A 22390-nucleotide genomic window follows, 5' to 3' on the forward strand; every position below is an offset into this window, starting at 1 on the left:
CTAGGGGTGCCAATAATTGTGGCCAATGTGTTTTGGAGAAAAATGTTTATTTAATAATGAGATATTTCCCCTCTTTCAATTGTTTTACTTCAATTAAACGTAAGATTTTTGTGAATTTTTTTAATGAAAGATCAAAAGGATAAACAATGCAGATTTTTTTTCCACAGAGTTCTTTGCTCATATTTACCAAGGGTGTCAATATTTTTGGCCACTACTGTACGTATGTGGATGTCTTCTGTGAAGCAGTTGTCAAAAGTGTCAGAAAACAAGAAATATTGAGTTCGCTGAGTGATTTATCCACATGTGTGATTGCCAAATATTAATTTAACAAAATAAGAAAATTGTCTACATATTTATTTATCAACAAAATGTTTTACTTTTACATTAGGTAGTTCCATTAGTTTGCATTAGTCCGGCGTCAGCATTTTCCCGCATTTCTCCGCGCGGGGGTGTCAGTGTGTCGCGCGCATGCCGGTCATGGCAACGGTGCGTTCATGTCCATGAGGCAGGAAGCGCGAGCTCCTCACGCGGTTTGAAGCGACCCAAGTCGGCGAAATTAACGATGGCTGGCGTTTTCGACATCGATCTGGACCAGCCAGAGGAAAATGTCTCCGATGATGAGCTGGAGGAGGTAACGGACGTGCGGGTGTTCCACCCAGAGCAAAGCGCAGGCCCGATTAATCAGCGTCAGGCTGCTTTATGTTATGCTAGCAGGCTAACATGAGTGCTTTGCAGTTTTTATGGACATTCGTGAATATGATACTCCGTTAGTCAACATATGTGACATAGATAGTGGAATTTTCTCGTCTACAATCTCCCTTGTTTGTACTAATTAAAGACATAAGTTGGAGATAGTGTTATAGGCTTGTTACTCGGCCGTATAGTACAGTAATGGCCGTTTAAAGGGCTGGAGGTATGTTGTTGTTGTTCGCTTTGCAATGCCACATTCATTGGCCGACGTCTGCTTTGAAACTGCTCTGTTTTACTTGATCTGAAATTCCTTCTAAATGTGCGTGGCTTCTAGTTTGCAGTGTTTTTATGGGCTGACTTGAGTGTGATACTTTGTTAATGTGACAGGCATGGTCAAATGTCATTGCCTGAACTTTTATTGTAAGGATCAGTCAATTAGAAGTTTGCAATACCATAGATGGTCCATGTCATATTATGGGATCTCTGGGAATAGGATTGCGAAATCCGACCCCTTAGTTTTTAGGTTCAGACTAGAATTGCTGCCAACTGTTGCCTCGAAACGTTATCTCGTGCCGCACTGATCATCTCTACACACAGCATACCTTGTTCTACACTGTGCAGTGAATTGAGCTCTGATTGATCATGCGTTTAACATTTCTATTCTGCAGGCTCAGATCAATGACCTCATGGATCAGTGCAGTGGCTTTGAATTGTAAGTATTTATAGTGTGTTTAAAGACTGAGCCGTTTTGACTATGCTTATTACAAATGTTTTTTTGTAACTGTCATATTGTGATTTATGGTTTATTCTTATAGCAACATGGACGATTGTGAGAAGATTGAGATATCGGAGGACAATGTGAACCAGGGCACCGAGAACATCCGGCCTGAGTGCTTTGAGCTGCTCCGTGTTTTGGGTAAAGGAGGTTATGGAAAGGTATGTTTTAGTGCTAATTGTTGTTGATATTGTGTTCACTGATATTAAGAATCTGGAACAGTAGTTCAATAAAAGGAATAGTTAATATGAACAGGAAAAAATGGCATTATTTACTCACCCTCATGTTGTTCCAAACCCATTTGACTTTCTTTCTTCTGTAGAACACGAAAGGAACGAATTGAATGTTCTGAAATCATTCAGTTAGGACTGGGTATTGATACAGATTTCCCGATTTGATTCTGATTCTTATGGGTATATTTCATTTATAATGTCCATTTTGCTTGCATATGAATGAAATTCTCTCTCAGCCATTGTTGTTAATTTTACAGGGGACCTTCTAATTAGGTATGTTGTGCAAATATTAATTTTACAAATTATATTTTATTAGTTTTTCATCATGTTGATCACATTTTAATTTGTTAAAATTGTACATTCTACAAAAAAATTGTTTAGCGGCATAGTTTCTACTATTTACAAGTATTCAGATTCAAGATTGTTCAAATGAAGATTGTGATGTGTCGGAAAATCGATATTTTTACCCAGTCCTAAATTCTTAACAATGGAAGTACATAGTGACTCACTTTAATGCATAATAAAGCACCCAAAAGTATCATAAAAGTAGTCGATGCGACTTGTGCAAAATATTCCAAGTCTTCTGAAGGCATACGGTCACTTTGTATGAAGAACAGACCATAATTTAAGTTGTTATTTACATTTAATCAAATCATTATTTTGGTCCATAAACAGTATATAAATCCAATAAGGTAGCTATTTGATTTTATTGACCTAGCTGCCTTACTGGATTTCAGCACTGTTTATAGACTTAAGTAATGATTTGATGTTAGAGTAAATAATTTATGGTCTTTTCTTCATACAAAGAGATCATATGCATTCAGAAGACTTGGAGTATTACATTTGGTCACAAGATGTGTAAGAACCAGTGAGGTTTGACGTTAATGACTATTTCTTTAAACATGACTGGGCTGTTTTTAAGAACATTTTGGGGTGGGGGGGGGATTCTTTTCTTTGCAGGTTTTCCAGGTTCGGAAAGTAAGCGGTGCAGCTTCGGGAAAAATATTTGCTATGAAAGTCTTGAAAAAGGTTAAACAAATCCCTTAAATTTGGATGAAATCATTTACATTTCAAATGTAAATAGGCCTGCTCAAAGTCACCTTGTTTTACCTCTTTTAGGCGATGATTGTACGTAATGCCAAGGACACAGCGCATACTAAAGCAGAGCGGAACATCTTGGAGGAAGTCAAGCATCCTTTCATAGTCGATCTGATCTATGCCTTTCAGACGGGCGGCAAGCTTTACCTCATCCTTGAATACCTAAGTGGTTTGTGAATCAAGAACAACATTTGTCCGCTAGAGATAGATAACTTCTCATTCTTTCCAGTCTCCTGCAGTTGCTGTGGAGTTGCTAAAGGATATTTTGCATTCCTCTGTGGCATTCCTCCTTTGAATGTCTTGTTTTCTATTGAAATAGAATGTGTCAAAACATTTTCGCATTTCACGTTTTGAATTCTAATGTGGCAAAGCTTTATTATTCGCCCATCTCTCTTTGTGTTTGATTTTAACAGTTGCGTGTGTGGTAAAAACATATTCAATTTGCAGGTGGGGAGCTTTTCATGCAGCTCGAGAGAGAGGGGATTTTCATGGAGGACACGGCCTGGTAAGAGAAGATGTTTTGGTCAACTCTGTGACTCTTAAAATGTAAACTGTTGCAGTGTTTTGCATCAGCTCCTTTCATTAAGTGAAGAGCTAGATATACAGTTAAGTATGGTCATTACATATCACATACAGTGATTTATTGAATTTTCAAACAATTTTCAAGGACGAATCTGAACACCGACACATGCAATACTATAAGCCTAACATTCAACATGAGATGAACGAAGATAATCAGAATGATGCTCAGGGCTTTTTACACGCAGCTTTTACTTGGCTGAAATCTCAATGGCTCTCGGACACCTGCATCAGAAAGGCATCATCTACAGAGACCTCAAACCTGAGAACATCATGCTCAATAGCCAAGGTTTGGCCACTTTATAGAAAATAAAGCAAGCAATTTGAAGAATTGATTTAGTTCAGTTTTTTAGTGTTGTTCTGTCTTTTTCCTGTTGCAGGACATGTAAAACTGACTGACTTTGGACTGTGTAAAGAGTCGATCCATGACGGCACAGTGACCCACACTTTCTGTGGCACTATTGAGTACATGTGAGTTAGATTTAAACAAAAACCTGGATGGTCCATCTTAGGGCTGTCACGATTATGAAATTTGGCTGACGATTAATTGTCAAACAAATAATTGCGATTATGACAATTAACTGCCTGTTTGATGGCTTTCACGATTAATTGTCATATCAATTGTCATATTTCGTAAGGTGTGCTTTTTTCTGCATGCGTGTTTCATACACCTTAAGAAGTCATTTTTACATATTTCACTTCAAATGTATAAATCAAATAATAAAATGGGGATATATGATTTCCTTTTAAGGCTTTAAAAAGTTATGAATTACATGAAAAATAATGTTTTAAATATCAAAATATTTTTAAAGACTTAAAACATGTTTCTCATTTTGGTCAACTTTAGTTTGTCAATTTTACATTTACAGTGTTGTTTTTTGAACTCATATTTTAGATTATATATTTTTTTATCTAAAAAATAATTTACACACACACACACACACATATATATATATATATATATTATTTTATTATATTATACAATTGTAAAATATTTCTGTCCTAATTTCTTAACTTTCATAAGTTATTTTAATGCTCTGATTAAACCCACAAGCCCTTATTTGTAATGAAGCAAAACCTTTGAGATTTCATTTCATCATTTAATCACTCCACAGAAACAGAATAAGCATGTGTCTCTTCCTCTGTGTCACTGCGTTTAAAGTGAAGCTGGGGCGCTTTGTGTTCACTGTCAAAGTTGTTCAATTATATTTTTGCGGGAGTTTGGCGCCAGCCTCTGCTGACAGTGCACATATCAGAGCGCTTGAGAGGCTCTTCATGCACTCTTTCGGACAGGAGCTGCTCTGGTTGAGTTCCGTGGTACAGCTCAGTGATGCTCCGAGTTCAACTGAATGACACAAAAACACGCTGTTCATGACATTTCTACAATACATTCGCTTAAAGTACCCTTATTTGTGTATTAAAATGTGATTGGAATTTGAATGCCCAATAATTATCTCAAATAACCATGGTTAGATCAAATAACCACGATCAAACGGTTATTTAATGATCGCAACAGGCCTCGTCCATCTTTATCCTGTGACTAGTGGCCTGTTTTGCACGTCACATTTCCTGACATAACTGTGTGACATGCATTTGCATGAATTCTGCAAAATCATAAGAAGTTCCTTTGTTTCAGGGCTCCAGAGATCCTCATGAGAAGCGGACACAATCGAGCTGTTGACTGGTGGAGTCTTGGAGCTTTGATGTATGACATGTTAACAGGAGCAGTGAGTATCAGCTTTTACTGCAGTGCACTAGTTTGCTACAATATATTGAGCAGTAAATCGGTCAGGCCAATAAATTAGCAGATATTTGGCCATTTTGAGATGATTGGCATTCGCTAATGACAGTCAGTACATTTACATGCGCAGTTCTGTATATTCATCAATATTGTATATAGCTATATTCATCATCTTTCTGTCCATGTATACATGACACATTGCGTAATCGAATATGTGAAGGAAAAACATTAAATACGGCAGGTTAAATACACAAGTCACCTCTCTCTCAGAGCATGTGCACAACGCCGAGTAACATTATGTGAGAAATACCTGGATGACCTGCTATTTCCGGTGAGATTCTGAAGTGCGGATCGACTGGACACTTTACTGTCCCATAATCCCACAGGAGCTGAGGAGACATCATGTTCAAAAAAACTGTGTCCGCGAGTCGGACGTCTCTTTTCAACTGTAAGTGATATATACCGAGAAAGTTGTTCCTTGTGATTAAATGGTGCTTGTTTAACAAAACCAGAGTAGATTATTTTCGCGGTTGTCATTATTATGTCATATATTATTCAGGTCACGTGTCAATACCCACGTCCCCTTATGAAGTATATCCTGAATCTATTCATGCTACTCTAGCATAACTAAGAATGTACTGTTTTACTAGCAGAGAAGTATGTCCTTCATCAAATACATTAACAGTACACATTACTGTAATTAATTAACATTAAATACTGGACATTTATGACAAGCGATCACTGATGATCGTGCAGTCCAAAACCTAAGGCCTAGAGACATGAAACTTTGGGAAATGGTAGTACTCTGGCTGGCTACACATGCGCATGGACTCATCCCAATCGACCAATTGGGGGCTCTGTAACAAAGGCAAATGTATTTTGGGCCATAACTGAACCGTATGTCACAGACTCAAGTGCCTTATGCCATTTAAACCCTTGGCTTAAGGCAAAAATGTCTACCTCCGATTTAATTTCCGTCATCAAAATGTTTTTTGCAAAACCTGCTTATTCAAACTAGTCCTAGGCCATTTGCCCGATTGGAACAAAACCAGTGCAGAAAGACTCTGTGGAGTCCCAATATCAATAACTATCAAAAAAGTTTGAACTTTCCATTCATTGTTTCAACAGTACGCTAAAACATATGAAATGGGTATGGCTACTTTTACATAAATGGATATACTCTTGAACAGAATGAGATATTTTCACCACATTTGGGATACTTATGTAGGAGGTCAAACTAAGGACACATGAAAAGTTTTGCACACATTGGCTACGTGGTGCTGCTATAACATGAACAAACCTAAAAATAGCTCTAACTATGGAACCGTTAGTCCTATTCACGTAATTCAGCCCAACCCTTTTAAGCGCTCCGCTCTTTTGAATTTTGTCATCTAACTTTCTGTTTGTATTGAAGCTACTGAGAAGAGTCGATCAAAATGGATTACGTGTGGGAGCACAGAAAGTATTTTTCAGCAAGAGTTGATAGTGTTAGTCCTTTACTATGTGAAAATGCCTGTGACGTGTTTTCTTCTGTCACTGTGAATGTCTGTTTTTTTTTTTTTTTTTACACCCATGGAGGTAAATTGGACCTGGCAGATCACATTCAGTCAGCTATGACACACTGCACTTTGTCATGATACAAGCATTTCATTGTTATACGTGTAATTCTGCTTAATTTTTAGGTTTCAGCTTGTTAATAATTTGTGTTAAAATGTGTAGTTGACATGAAATTTGTGACAGCTCATGTTATTACACATGCAAGTTCATAACATTAAAGAAAATTACAAATGTCCTTTTTTTAAATTAATTTGTCAACCTACATTTTTAAGAGGCTTAAATGTGATTAAAATGATTGTAAACGGAATATAAAATAAAATGTAAACTTTCACATGTATATGTGTGTGTATAAATATAGTTGGACCACTTCCCTCGTCCTGGTTTAACACTCAAAAAATCTGCTCACCTGAACTGTATAACACGATGGGTGAATGACATGAGAAGATAAAATAAAACGTACACTTATATATATATATATATATATATATATATATATATATATACACACACACACACACACACACACACACACGCACACACACATATATATATATACACACAGTACAAACATATATATATACTGTGTGTGTGGATAAATATAGTGTCACCCGTCCCATTTTAACACTCAAATTCGACTCACCTGAACAATAATGCGATCAATGGGTGAATGATATGAGAAGATGGTCACAGGTGTCGTACAGAGATTTTTTTTTGATGACTTTGTGTTGTCTCTTGGATTTTCATGAGCACGCATCAGTACGTCCACAGTGTGAAGGTAGGATCTTATGGATTTATGAATGAAGTACTCTTGTTTTAAAATCTCCCCACTCTGCTTCCAGTTGTTATGACATCCCCTAAACACTTTAAAATGCTCATGATGACTTTTGGCAGCTATACAACCCATAAATCATCTTTGCTAGCTAATTACACACTGACATCAACACCACAGAAATCTTTATAGAATGCGCTAGACCGGAAGATCAAAGACACAATTTTCAAGATGGCGCATAAGGAGCACAATACTTGTTGACCCCTCTCCAAACATAGCGCTTATGGTTGTGACCATAAAGCTCCATTTTGGTCTCATCACTCCAAATTACAGTGTGCCAGAAGCTGTGAGGCGTGTCAAGGTGTTGTCGGGCATATTGTAACCGGGCTTTTTTTGTGGCATTGGCGCAGTAAAGGCTTCTTTCTGGCAACTCGACCATGCAGCTCATTTTTGTTCAAGTATCGTCGTATTGTGCTCCTTGAAACAACCACACCGTCTTTTTCCAGAGCAGCCTGTATTTCTCCTGAGGTTACCTGTGGGTTTTTCTTTGTATCCCGAACAATTCTTCTGGCAGTTGTGGCTGAAATCTTTCTTGGTCTACCTGACCTTGGCTTGGCATCAAGAGATCGGCAAATTTTCCACTTCTTAATAAGTGATTGAACAGTACTGACTGGCATTTTCAAGGCTTTGGATATATTTTTATATCCTTTTCCATCTTTATAAAGTTCCATTACCTTGTTACGCAGGTCTTTTGACAGTTCTGCTGCCCATGGCTCAGTATCTAGCCTGCTCAGTGCATCCACGTGAGAGCTAACAAACTCACTGACTATTTATACACAGACACTAATTGCAATTTAAAAAGCTACAGGTGTGGGAAATTATCCTTTAATTGCCATTTAAACCTGTGTGTGTCACCTTGTGTGTCTTTAACAAGGCCAAACATTCAAGGGTAAACTTTTGATCAGGGCCATTTGGGTGATTTCTGTTACCATTATGATTTAAAAAGGAGCCAAACAACTATGTGATGATAAATGGCTTCATATGATCACTGTCCTTAAATGAAAGACAGTTTTTTTGCATGATCAGTCCTATTTTCAAAATCAATGCCAAAATTTCTGCCAGGGTATGCAAACTTTTGAGCACAACTGTGTATGTATATGTATGTGTGTGTATATATATATATATATATATATATATATAGTACTGTGCAAAAGTTTTAGGCACTTGTGAAAAATTTTGCATAGTGAGGAAAAATAATGCCATAAATAGTTTTCATTGATCAATTAATGTCATGCAAAGTCCAGTAAACATAAAAAAACTAAGTCAGTATTTGGTGTGATCACCTTTGCCTTAAAAACAACACCAATTCTCCTAGGTACACCTGAACACAGTTTTTATTTGTTGTTAGCAGATAGGATGTTCCAAGCTTCTTGGAGAATTTGCCACAGTTCTTCTATCTATTTAGGCTGTCTCAATTGCTTCTGTCTTTTCATGTAATCCCAGACAGACTCGATGTTCAGTTGGGGGCTCTGTGGGAGCCATGCCATTTGTTGCAGGGCTCTCTGTTCTTCTATTCAATTTTATTTGCAAAAGGAATGTTTAGGAGTCTAAAATTTATATTTCCTATTTACACACTAAAACTGAAGATATACAGTAAATAACCATCTTAAGACAAATGTTTTTGTGAAATATCTTATGTGCCTAAGACTTTTGCACAGTACTGTGTGTGTGTGTATTTTAGTCCAGTTGAAATTGAACTTTAAAGTGCATGTTAACAAAAGTGTTACCTTCCCTTGTTTCCATTCCAAAATCTACCTCTAAAATAGATAAAAAATGTTGTTTTCAGTTTTTGAACTGAGTAAATATTGTGTAAAATAAATGTTCATTTCATTAAATGTATACAGTATATTAGCATAGGCATATTTTGCTTTGTAGATAACAATATTGAAAACCCATATCGATCAACCACTAGTTCAGGGGTACTCAATAGGCGGACTCCGATCCAGATCTGAACCGAAGGACAATTCATTCCGGAACGAGATCTAAATCTTTGTGCTAGTTATCTGACACCTGGCCAAGTGATTGTGTAAGCATACGTGTATACGCGCGTGGAGCGGGAATAAAGCACGCTCACAAGTGCGGGAATAAAGCATCTCCAGCGCTATGCGATTATTCCCTAGCGCTGAATGAGCTTTTATTCCTGCTCTCCACACGTTGCCTCTCTCCCCGCTAAAGAGGTGCAGCATAAAGCTTAATTTACTGTACGTAGTTGCAGGCGCAATTAATTTAACATTATCGGAGACAATGTTACAGTTACTGGCATCTTTCGCTTAAACACTGCAGAAAACAAAAATGAAGCAAAGTGAAACTACCTTCATCTGTCTGATATGTGATTCAGATCAGGTCTGGGTCAGGACAAGTTAACGTGGCATCTTTAGACAATAATGTTTTTTTTATTCTGTCTAAATTATGCTTTATTAACCAGCATGTTACGAGCCTTTCATAATAAACAGATTTTTGTTCTAATTTTGTGAAAATAATCTCATGTCATCATGGCATGGTTGGCAAGGAAAGCCTGTTTACACTTAAATTAAGCAAACAGTATTTTAATGCTTCACTTTTATGTTAAACGTTTGTTTGTTTGTTAGTAGATTCTCACTTTAAGGAAAATATCAAAATGGTCCATTCAAACTTTTACATTTTTATTATATAAAAAAATAAAAAATTCAGGGGACACCTTTTTTATCTTTCAAAAGGCCTCCTATGTCCCATATATTCTGAATGTAAAAATATTTAAACACAAAAACTGGACTGCTGTCATTCAGCTTCAAAATGAACCGTTGATCTGATCTTTTAATATTCATATCCAAGTGCCCTTAACTGAAGTCTTGATGAAATATTTGAATCTTTAGGTAGAAGATCCCTCAGCCCCCACTACTTTGGCTGTCTCTGGGCCCCCAATATCCTTATCCCTGCCCAGTTTTGAAGAGACTATTTTGAGTGTTGAGGAATTACTTTTGCTGCCAACGTGGCAAGTTATAAAAACTATTCAAATATATATATATATATATACAGGTGCATCTCAATAAATTAGAATGTCGTGGAAAAGTTCATTTATTTCAGTAATTCAACTCAAATTGTGAAACTCGTGTATTAAATAAATTCAGTGCACACAGACTGAAGTAGTTTAAGTCTTTGGTTCTTTTAATTGTGATGATTTTGGCTCACATTTAACAAAAACCCACCAATTCACTATCTCAAAAAATTAGAATATGGTGACATGCCAATCAGCTAATCAACTCAAAACACCTGCAAAGGTTTCCTGAGCCTTAAAAATTTTCTCTCAGTTTGGTTCACTAGGCTACACAATCATGGGGAAGACTGCTGATCTGACAGTTGTCCAGAAGACAATCATTGACACCCTTCACAAGGAGGGTAAGCCACAAACATTCATTGCCAAAGAAGCTGGCTGTTCACAGAGTGCTGTATCCAAGCATGTTAACAGAAAGTTGAGTAGAAGGAAAAAGTGTGGAAGAAAAAGATGCACAACCAACCGAGAGAACCGCAGCCTTATGATTGTCAAGCAAAATCGATTCAAGAATTTGGGTGAACTTCACAAGGAATGGACTGAGGCTGGGGTCAAGGCATCAAGAGCCACCACACACAGACATGTCAAGGAATTTGGCTACAGTTGTCGTATTCCTCTTGTTAAGCCACTCCTGAACCACAGACAACGTCAGAGGCGTCTTACCTGGGCTAAGGAGAAGAAGAACTGGACTGTTGCCCAGTGTTCCAAAGTCCTCTTTTCATATGAGAGCAAGTTTTGTATTTCATTTGGAAACCAAGGTCCTAGAGTCTGGAGGAAGGGTGGAGAAGCTCATAGCCCAAGTTGCTTGAAGTCCAGTGTTAAGTTTCCACAGTCTGTGATGATTTGGGGTGCAATGTCATCTGCTGGTGTTGGTCCATTGTGTTCTTTGAAAACCAAAGTCACTGCACTTGTTTACCAAGAAATTTTGGAGCACTTCATGCTTCCTTCTGCTGACCAGCTTTTTAAAGATGCTGATTTCATTTTCCAGCAGGATTTGGCACCTGCCCACACTGCCAAAGCACCAAAAGTTGGTTAAATGACCATGGTGTTGGTGTGCTTGACTGGCCAGCAAACTCACCAGACCTGAACCCCATAGAGAATCTATGGGGTATTGTCAAGAGGAAAATGAGAAACAAGAGACCAAAAAATGCAGATGAGCTGAAGTCCACTGTCAAAGAAACCTGGGCTTCCATACCACCTCAGCAGTGCCACAAACTGATCACCTCCATGCCACGCCGAATTGAGGCAGTAATTAAAGCAAAAGGAGCCCCTACCAAGTATTGAGTACATATACAGTAAATGAACATACTTTCCAGAAGACCAACAATTCACTAAAAATGTTTTTTTTATTGGTCTTATGATGTATTCTAATTTTTTGAGATAGTGAATTGGTGGGTTTTTGTTAAATGTGAGCCAAAATCATCACAATTAAAAGAACCAAAGACTTAAACTACTTCAGTCTGTGTGCATTGAATTTATTTAATACACGAGTTTCACAATTTGAGTTGAATTACTGAAATAAATGAACTTTTCCACGACATTCTAATTTATTGAGATGCACCTGTATGTATATATATATATATATATATATATATAATTTCAGAGCCATATGACACTGTGTAAGCTACTTATTATTATCCAGACCTTTGCTGGGAAGGAAATGTAGAGACCGGACCTTTTGGAACTTTGAGTACGCTTGGACTAGTTAATACCAATAAATGGATGTTTTTTGTTTTTGTATTTTTGCTGCTCCAGCCACCATTTACTGGAGAGAACCGGAAGAAAACAATTGACAAAATTCTTAAATGCAAATTGAACCTCCCACCCTACCTCACACAAGAAGCCAGAGACCTACTCAAAAGGGTATGCAAACACCTCTTGACCCTCTCCTAGTTATAATTTGTATATCTGTTGCTTGTATTACAGTTAATGACCTTGTTGTTTATAGCTCTTAATAGGTTAGTTTGTCATTTTCCGTAATTCTGATTTTACTGTGTTTTTCAGCTACTGAAAAGAAATGCCTCATCTAGGCTTGGGGCTGGACCTGGAGATGCAACAGAAGTACAGGTCTGTTTACAAGCAGTGTAACAATGCTTTAACATTCAGCCACAATCATATCATGGAATTGATTGAAATTCATTGCATTTCTTGTGTTTGACTCTTAGACTCATCCCTTCTTTCGACACGTTAATTGGGAAGACCTTCTTTCGCGAAAAGTAGAACCACCATTCAAGCCTTTCTTGGTGAGTATAGTCTAGTTCCCTTACGACTCAGTTCACTTGAAATTGCGTGCTAATGCATATGGGGAGTGTCCTTCCACATGACCTAGTTGAAACCTCTCTACAATATTGCCAGTATTCTAATATTGGCTATGGTGTTTGAGCCCCACCTTTTTAGGCGTGAAGCTGTCTGCTATAAAAGCAGGTGCGCAAATACCATTCCTCCGAATTTTCTTCCTTCAAGACAGTGATTCATCTCTCATCTACTCTCGTCTACGCCCTCTACTGCTTTGCCATAGTCAGCGAGTCAGTGGGCTCTCCGCTCCCCTGCAGTGTTCCGGCGAACATCACTCCTCCTCGCTGGTTGATGCTTCACTGGTGAAAGGGCTGCTTCTGCATCCTGATTCCCCGCAGCGCTTCGGCAGGAGTTGTGTATCCTTATAAAGCAATTGTGTGTATGTATGTGTATATATATATATATATATATATATATATATATATATAAGGGCCGCGAGGTCGAGCAGGATGAATTTGAAGAGGACCTCGTGCCGGCACGCCCCGCGAGCCCCTCAATCTCCATGCAATGCATCTATGCAGATACATTATGTGCACACGGCCTCGTCTCGTTCGGCGGTTCTGACACTGGGGATGATGACGATGTCATGTCTCTCTCTGCATCAGGTGAGTGGTCAGTGGATGATGCTACCGCCCTTCCGCCCAGCGAGGGCTAGGAGCGTGTACGCGACACTGACAAGGAGATGCTTCGCGTTCTTTCAAGGGCGGTCAAAGAGCTCGATATCAAATGGTCTCCTGCAGAGGAACCTACACAATCTCACCTTGATGAATGGTTCCTGCTGACGGACGGAGTCAAGTAACCATGTATCGTAGATCTGCCCCGTTCTTCCCTGAAGTTCATAATGAGCGCAGTGATTACATCCTCTCTAATGTGGATCATAGGGAAAAAAACGGTTATGCCCCCCCAAAAGAGGCAATAGCAGCACATCTTTGCCCGGCGAGTAGCAGGGCGTGGAACTCACGCCCCATTCATCAGTGTCGACTAACGTCTGCACTGGCTGGAAGAGCATACTCGGCCGCGGGCCAAACTGGTTCAGCACTCCACACAATGATGGTGCTCCAAGTTTTCCAAGCTAAGCTTCTCACACAAATGGACGAGCAAGGCTACGATCCAAAAATATTCAAAGAGCTCTGCACCGCTACGGACTTAGCCACGAACGTCACTGCACAGGCCATTGGCAAGTCAATGAGCAACCTGGTGTTTTTGTATCGTCACGTATGGCTGACCCTCACGGAAATGCGTGACGCAAGAAAAGCTGCTCTATTTGATACTCCGGTGTCTCCAGCCGGCCTTTTCGGAGGCTCTGTGAATAGAATTGCTGAGCGCTACGTCATGACTCCGCAACAATCGCAGGCTATGATACATTTTATACCAAAACGGAGCAGCACTTCATCACAACTGGCTAGCTCCAGCTCTGTCTCTGGTAAACTCCCCACACCAGCTGCCTCAGCGCCGCCAAATGTTGCCACCACGCAAGCCCAAATGAACGCAGCCGCCTCAGCACTAGCCTTGCGTCGACGGGAAAAACCCCCACTGTGCAGCAAAGCACTCCTTACAGTACTGTTCCCCTCTTCCCCACTGCTGTCTGTATGAACATACAAAGACGCTCACACTTTTTCAATAAAGGGCTTTCCCACTTCAAGCCAACATATTCTGCACGACCACTTGGTGAGCGGCACATTATATCATGTTATGAACATACCAAATTGCCCTCTGTCCCATTACGCGAACACATGGCGAGCTCTTACTGGCATTCTGACTGGATGCTAAAAAACTATCGAACGTGGTAATGTGATCCAATTTGTACATCGGCCGCCCCGTTTCAATGGTGTTCTGTCTTTCACGGTTCCGTCAGAAGACACGCCAGTGTTATGAGCTGAAATACACAATCTTCTCTCAAAGAACGGAATAGAGGTTGTTTCATATGAATTAATAAGCCTGCTGTCCCGCTGAGCGAATGCTTGGCAAGTCCTCACGGTTGTGTCAGAGCTGGTGTTTACAACGATCGAGCACAATCTGTGGTGTGACCACACGATATGCCGGTGTTGCATGCACACACAGAGGGATTTACAGCCGTTAATTTAACCTCGTTCTGGAGAAGGACGGTGGGCTTCGGCCCATTCTAGTTCCGAGACACTCGAATCGTGCGCTTGTGACGCGCCCATTCAAAATGTTAACTCTGAAACTGATTTGCATCAATAGATCTGAAGGACGCGCACTTCATGTACCAATTGCACCGCGTTACAGGCGGGTTTTTAGATTTGTGTTTGAGGGACCTGCGTATCAATTTAAAGTCCTTAATTTTAGTCTGTCTCTGGCTCCCCGCACTTTCACGAAATGTATCGATGCGGCACTCGCCCCATTGAAAACGAACTGTTTGTTTTGAATTATCTCAGTGATTGGTTATTACTAGCCAATCATAGGCAGTACTGAGCGAACACAGAGACTTGCTGCTTTGCCATATGGAAAATCTGGTCTAAAGTCAACTGGCGAAAAGCACACTTTTCCCCAGTCAGTAAATCTCCTTTTTAGGAGTTCATGCATGTGCACCTCATGAACGAGCGTGTACAGACCATTTTTCGGTGTCTGTTTCAGTTCAAACTAAAAAAAACATTACCACTGAATTAATTTTCATGTGCGTCATGGTAACTCGCCACTGTCTGGCTGCTCTAGCACCATGGACAGCACCAGCCTTCTACCAAAAGGGTGTTATGTTGGGTCAAGTTTTCAGAAAGAAAGTGCTGACCACAAATGCATCCAACACAGGTTGGGGTGCAGTGTGTAATGGATGCCTGACTTTCAACACCTGGAAACAGGTGCGAAATGAACGTGACATGTCTAGAGCTACTGGCTGTCTTTCTAGCTTTGAGAGCTTTTCATTCTGATATTGTGAATCACCACATTCTGATTCTTTCAGACAACACAACAGGAGTGGGGTATATATGTCACCTTGACACGCTGGCCCACGTAAGGCCGGCGAAACAAGTATGCGCTTCACCCGGTGCGCCTCCATTCTGTCATCAGCAAAGTCCGAGTGGACATGGAAACAGTTCTGTTAATTGCGCCGAAATGGCCCAGTCAGCCATGGTTTCCGGAAATGATAGCAATGTTATGCAGCTCGCCATGGGAAATACCGCTGAGGAGGGATTTCCTCTCTCAGGCGCAAGGCACAATCTGGCATCCCCAGCCCAAGCTGTGGAACCTGCATGTGTGGAACCTGCATGTGTGGAACCTGAACGGAGCGTGCTAAATGCGCAAGAACTGACGCATTCAGTCATAAACACCATTTTACAGGCCAGAGCGCCGTCCACGAGACTCCTCTACGCGCTAAAATGGAACATGTTTACCGATTGGTGTCTTTCAAATGGCAAAGATGCAGTAAACTGCCCCATACGTGAAATTCTAATTTCTTCAAGAGTGATTAGACGCAGGACTCACTAGCCAGCGCCACTATAGACAAGCATGATTTAATCATAAAGTTCCTTAGAGGAGCAAGACGATTAAATCCACCTTGGCCGGCTACACTCCCGAACCTAACTTTAGTCCTAAAAGCCCTCGCAGGGCCCCCCTTCGAGCCTTTGGACTCTGTTGATTTGCACATGCTCTCCATTAAGACCGCACTACTGCTGGCTCTGGCCTCAGTAAAACAGGTCAGTGACTTGCATGCACTATCAATTTACAATTCATGTCTGGAGTTTGGCCCCGGTCTTTCAAAAGCCACTTTCAAACCCAGAAAAGGCTATGTGCCTAAGGTTCTAGCCACGCCCTTCAGAGCACAGGTGGTTCATCTTCAAGCTTTCTTCCCTCCATTTAATTCGGATGAGGAACAATCCTTGCATTTGTTATGCCCTGTGCGGGCACTACAGGCATATGTTGAGCGCACCCGCCAGTTCAGACTGTCTGATCAGCTCTTTGTGTGCTATGGAGGACACACGAAAGGAATGTCCGTCTCCGAGTCACAGGGTAAGATTTGCCCAATTGGTGTTAAAGCACACTCAACTAGAGGAATGGCCTCCTCATGGGCATGGACGAACGGTGTGCCTTTACAAGACATATGTTTTGCAGCAGGATGGTCTTCTCAAAACACATTCGCAAGGTTTTACAACCTAGAGGTAATGTCTCTCTCTTCACAAGTCCTCTCTGTTAAGAGCGCTTGCTATTTCGTTTGCCAAACATATATTTATGCCCCTCCCCTTAAGTATGGACTCCCCATCATTTTACACATAAAGTCACAAGCACTTTCATTATAAATAAACTCCCTTCCTGACTGGGTTCGTGAAGGGGTTAATTCATACTATATGACTGTAGTTCATATATTCATTCTGAGTGCTCCTCTCCTGGCCCAACATGATGGTCACTGACTTGTGGCATACTAATATCGGTCGCTGTCCTGCGGGACTGCGGCGTCATGTTTCCTCTCTGGAAGGTAATGTCATCTAGTGCGGCATGATGGGATTCTGTTCCCCATATGCGTTAGCATGCAATGTCAAGTGTATTGAGTTGTAAGGGAACGTCTCGGTTACGTACGTAACCTTGGTTCCCTGAGACGAAGGGAACGAGACATTGCGAATGCTGGCTGCACTACAAGACTCTTGAGTTCTTCTGAGGTGCGAGCAATGAGCTCCTTGTCCCTCAGTCAGAAAATTCTGAGGAATGGTGTTTGCGCACCTGCTTTTATAACGAACAACTTCACACCTAAAAAGGTGGGGCTCAAACACCATAGCCAATATTACATTATTGAAGTTATTATAGAGAGGTTTCAACTAGGTCGTGTGGAAGGACACTCCCCATATGCGTTAGCATGCAATGTCTCATTCCATTCATCTCTGGGAACCGAGGTTACGTACATAACCGAGACGTTTTCTTTTATGTGTGCTGGTATCTTAGGAGTTCATTGAGTTTAGATAGACAGAATTACATGACCCGATGTCTTGCTTCAACAGCAATCAGCTGAGGATGTGAGCCAGTTTGATTCAAAGTTCACCAGCCAGACCCCCGTTGACAGTCCTGATGACTCCACACTGAGTGAAAGTGCAAATCAGGTCTTTTTGGTAAGACAGCCAAGTCATGATTTTGCTGTCTTTGTTTTCTTGCTTTTAAATCTATGGCACTACCATATTGTGATTTTATTATCTGGTCTTTTGCAGGGATTTACCTATGTAGCTCCATCTGTGTTGGAAAACATAAAGGAGAAGTTCTCATTTGAGCCAAAAATTCGTTCACCTCGCCGGTTTTTGGGAAGCCCCAGAACACCTGTCAGGTAATTAGATTTTATGGATTATATTCATGCAGAATGACTGAAATCTTAGGCCCAGACAGAATTGGCGAACTTTTCTCACATTATCTGTGCTGATTTTGAGGTAAAATCTGCTGAATTCTGGGAATTACGTATAGTAAAATGGGATAAAATGGAACTTAGAGGACTATACCATTATTGGTAGTTGAAAGCATCATGAAAGTAGCCAAAATATTTTTAAAAACAAACAAGCAAGGGCTGGGGAACCAGCAGGAGTTCTGCGGGCGCAGATTCTGTCTGGGCCTATGATTGCATTCCTTATTTTTTTTTTTTACATGTATGTATTTTAGATTTCTCCTAATCTGTGCACTTAAATGGGAACGGATGCCTTCGAAAATGACATTGTGCAGTAAAGTTAGAGACTAGATATGTATTATAAGTAGGGATAGGAATCGCATGGAATTCAACGATTCTGGTTCAGATTCTGATTCATCTCAACAAGTCCAGTTCTTTAACGATTCCTTTAGTACTTTTGAGGAAGAATTATTTAGAAATAAGAAATACAGTTGCATTTACTGCCCCCAGCAGCCTGTTGCCAAATGATGAGATCATTTCAGATTTTTACAGAGCAGATATAACAAATCAGAAATAAATGTAATACAATTCTTGCAAAAGGTGTTTTTGCAGGCTTTTTAGAGGCATACATGCAATAAAATAATTGATCCTAAATATATATATATATATATATATATATATAAACAAATCTAACAAACAAGAAATGTGATGGTATATTTCATTCATTCATTTATTATTTTATAAAATTCCAATAAAACTTGTGCATCTTTAACTACACATTGTCATATGAACAAGCAGTCAATAACTGCACAGGTCTGAAGTACAACATTAAATAAGGAACCGTTCCAGAGACCGTTTAGAGTGTTATGTAGTCTAATGTTGTAGTTCATGCTTGTGAATAGGGATGTCAATTTTCAGACATTTTCATAATCGATCGTTGTGGAAATAGCAGCGTGCAAGCACCCTTTAGCACGGATGACTGTATAGACTGCCTTATCAAAGTCTGCTGGCATGATTACTAAACGCATTTGTCCTGAAATTAATTAATCGACGATCAATGAGCTTAATAGATCAAATTATTAATGACAATTAATCGATTATTAATCATTAAATAACATCCCTAATTGTGAGACTACCACAGTTCTTATTTTATTTCGAATTGGACATTCATAACTTACACATCAGTATAAGATTAATTCAGTAACCCCTCTGATTGATTTGTGTTTTTGATTCACTAAAAAGAAATGGCTCATAAGAGTCATTCGGTTGGGAATCGGACTATACAGGAAGCGCCATATGTTTTGTAATGTAGATACAAAAGAACCGGCTCAGAGTCATTCATTCGTAGGGCTGTGTCGATACAATCAAATATCAATATATCGCGAAACCTTTTCTCACAATATTGTATTATTGTAGATTGTAATTTTGTAGATTTTACTCACCAATGTACAGTTGTTTAGTGGCAAAATTTAGCACCGAGATCTTTTCACTGCATGTTTGGACATGGAAAGTGTCAAACCTTTTACTCTTTCCATGTCCAAAGATGAGATCCATGCAATCCATTTGTCATTCAGTAATGTCTCTTTTAATATCCTTTCTGTTCTTTACAGTCAGTTGTTGATCAAAAACTACAAAAGAAACATTTAATGCTGGTCTTAAAGAGACAGTACCATTTTAGCACTTGTTCTACATATTAATGTAAATACTTGTAAATTGTACTAATTAGGCATATAAACAACAAACATGTAACAATATCAGTATATGTATAATATATGCAATTTCAAGACATCATCTTTTTTGATGGAATACATAGACTTGTATTGATATATTTTTAAAAACCTAAAATATGACAAATGATAAAGAACTCAATATTTAATATTAATATTTCCATAATTTACCAAGTTTGAAGGTCCCCTGTATAATTAATAACAGCATTAACTGAAAGAGAATTTCTTTCATACTGTATGTGAGCAAAATGGACATTATAACTGAAATGTACCCAAATGAATTGGAAATGAAATTGAATCAAGATATCATGATATATCAAATCGTGATATGTGTATCGTGATCCATCACGATATATCGAATCGTGACGTGTGAATCGCAACACATATCGCATAGTGAGGTGTATGGCAATACCCAGCCCTATTCGTTCGGGAATCAAAATACATTGGTAGTGCTGCGTGCTCTAGGCTGTAGATTCAGTATTTTAGCACGGAGTTCCATTGGCATCAGTGGAAAAGTGCACGTAGGGGAACCATTAAGGGAACCGGAAGTCATAAATATCATACAGTTCTGGTATTTTAAAAGAACGGAACAGGTGCTGAACGAAACGGTTCTCAGTACCCAACCCTAATGATGAATACTTCAAGACTTAGTTTTAGTACATGAGGACATTATCACTCATTTGATTTCTTCCCCACTGTTTTAGCCCAGTTAAGTTCTCAGGAGATGGTTGGACTCGAGGTCCCACTCTGCCTGAATCCTCCACCCTCCAGTCTCCTTCAGAACTTGCTATGGAAGTGTCCACCATGGATCAGATGGATATCACAGCCAGTGCCGAGGCCACTGCCCCTCTTCCCATCAGGCAACCCGCTGGCTCCAACATGGGCCAGTTTAAACAGCAGGCCTACCCAGTCTTGTCCAAAAGGCCAGAGCATCTACGTATGAACCTATGACCTTTAGTTCAACTTAGAGTTTTTCTTTACTTTCTCTATTTCTTTTATATGGACACTAGGGGAAAAGAAAAGTCCCCAGCATTACTACCATCTCCTATATACTGTTCTTCACATCTGATGAGCATGAGTACTTCACAGAGTTTGAGAAACTGCTCTAGTTCCTCACATCCGAAAACCTAAGAGTGCATTCTTAGATGATTTCTTTACATATCAGATGGACTGGGCCTTCTTTTGGATTATCAACTTTTTTTACATGATTTTACCATAAAAGGAACATGGAATAAAAAAAAATAAAAAATTACTTGACACTATTTGCAAACGTGCAGACGAATAGATGCTGCCTACAAGATGATCAAGTGATGTGGAGGAATTGCTTCCATGGGATGCTCTGGGTTTTTATAGTATTTCCAAGGGACGCTGAATGGCTTTCTAGCTGTCATTGAATTGTACAAATCATTGTGGATTGAATGCATTTGTGGGGATTCCACCGAGCGGAGGTTTGCAACCTGACATAAGTCTTATACATTTTTAAATGAGTGTATCTCACAGTGCTGTATAGATGATGGATAAATACACAAGCCTCAATAAAAACAAATACATTGACTTTTGAAACTTTTATGTGCTGCTGCAGTTAGTTAGTTCTACTTGATAATTGTAAGATCTCTGTATGTGTTCTAGGACTGGAAATATCACAGAAATTAATCATATTAAAAGTCAAAGAACAATAAAAAAAAAATTCAGTAGTGAATATAACATTTTCCATTTTGCTCTGTTTCATCAAGTATATGTCTCTGCAAAACAATAATGGGTGTTTCCCAATCTGTGGGCATTTTCAAAACAGGATGGGCATTTCTAAACTATCCAATGAAAGTAGGGAATCTCAGTGTATTAATCAGTGGGCGTTTCTAAACTATCCAATTAAAGTAGGGAATCTCAGTGTAGTAGGCAAATTGTGTAAAGTGGTTGAAAATGGCCATCCCAGTTTGAAAACACCCACTGATTGGGAGAAGCTCATTTTTGTTCTGCAAAGACATAAATCTCATATCATCAGCTAGATATTGCTTAGGTAAAGTTTGCTTGTAAGCCATGGGAATTTGTATGCGATTTATTCTCTGGAGTCGGTTATTTCCAATGAATCGGCCAAACTGGTTCACAAATAAGAAATGACTGAATACTCCAATACTGATTTCACAGATTAATGTAATGCATGGAAAATTGGCTCTTTTTTGTATTAAATCAGTATACCTCAAAGAGGACACACTTCAAAGTTGTTTAAATTGAGTCTGGAATAGTTGAATTATTGTGTTTGGAGGGTACTGAGGAAGGGATGCTCGGTAAACAAACATTACCTTATGTTGGGTTGCTATTATGAACGGATTGCCTTATCCAATCAGAATCATCAGCACTATAGGTCACTATGCAGCTGGACAGGATCCAAATGGCATTGCAGAACTCATGCTGGCTGGAACAATGAGTTCTATGAGGAGAAAAAAAACAAAACAAGTGAATTTAGGTTATTTTAGTGAATTGGGTCACTCTGTCATTTAGACTTTGTCCTGCATTCACCTTAATTACC

The 22390-nt window shown here is 39.4% G+C and overlaps 1 protein-coding gene across 1 annotated transcript; it reads left to right on the forward strand.

Moving 5' to 3' along the window:
- Positions 1 to 445: 445 nt before the first annotated feature.
- Positions 446 to 21417, forward strand: LOC127422644 (ribosomal protein S6 kinase beta-1). Its single transcript, XM_051666394.1, has 15 exons — positions 446 to 631; positions 1359 to 1402; positions 1506 to 1626; positions 2659 to 2727; positions 2818 to 2965; positions 3244 to 3301; positions 3564 to 3664; positions 3756 to 3846; positions 5012 to 5102; positions 12286 to 12393; positions 12535 to 12597; positions 12696 to 12773; positions 17769 to 17876; positions 17973 to 18085; positions 20568 to 21417. The coding sequence occupies exons 1-15, from the start codon at positions 563 to 565 to the stop codon at positions 20812 to 20814; spliced, it is 1509 nt and encodes a 502-aa protein (XP_051522354.1). The 5' UTR covers positions 446 to 562; the 3' UTR covers positions 20815 to 21417.
- The last annotated feature ends 973 nt before the right edge of the window (positions 21418 to 22390 follow it).

This window comes from Myxocyprinus asiaticus, chromosome 31 (assembly GCF_019703515.2).
Source record: "Myxocyprinus asiaticus isolate MX2 ecotype Aquarium Trade chromosome 31, UBuf_Myxa_2, whole genome shotgun sequence".
Taxonomy (NCBI): domain Eukaryota; kingdom Metazoa; phylum Chordata; class Actinopteri; order Cypriniformes; family Catostomidae; genus Myxocyprinus; species Myxocyprinus asiaticus.

What these genes read in the sequence shown, in the direction of transcription:
- LOC127422644 (XM_051666394.1), top strand. Translation starts at nt 563, where the DNA reads ATGGCTGGCGTTTTCGACATCGATCTGGACCAGCCAGAGGAAAATGTC. An exon ending in GTAAAGGAGGTTATGGAAAG is followed by an intron (nt 1,627 to 2,658) that starts GTATGTTTTAGT and finishes TTTTCTTTGCAG; the next exon opens with GTTTTCCAGGTTCGGAAAGT. An exon ending in TGTGGCACTATTGAGTACAT is followed by an intron (nt 3,847 to 5,011) that starts GTGAGTTAGATT and finishes CCTTTGTTTCAG; the next exon opens with GGCTCCAGAGATCCTCATGA.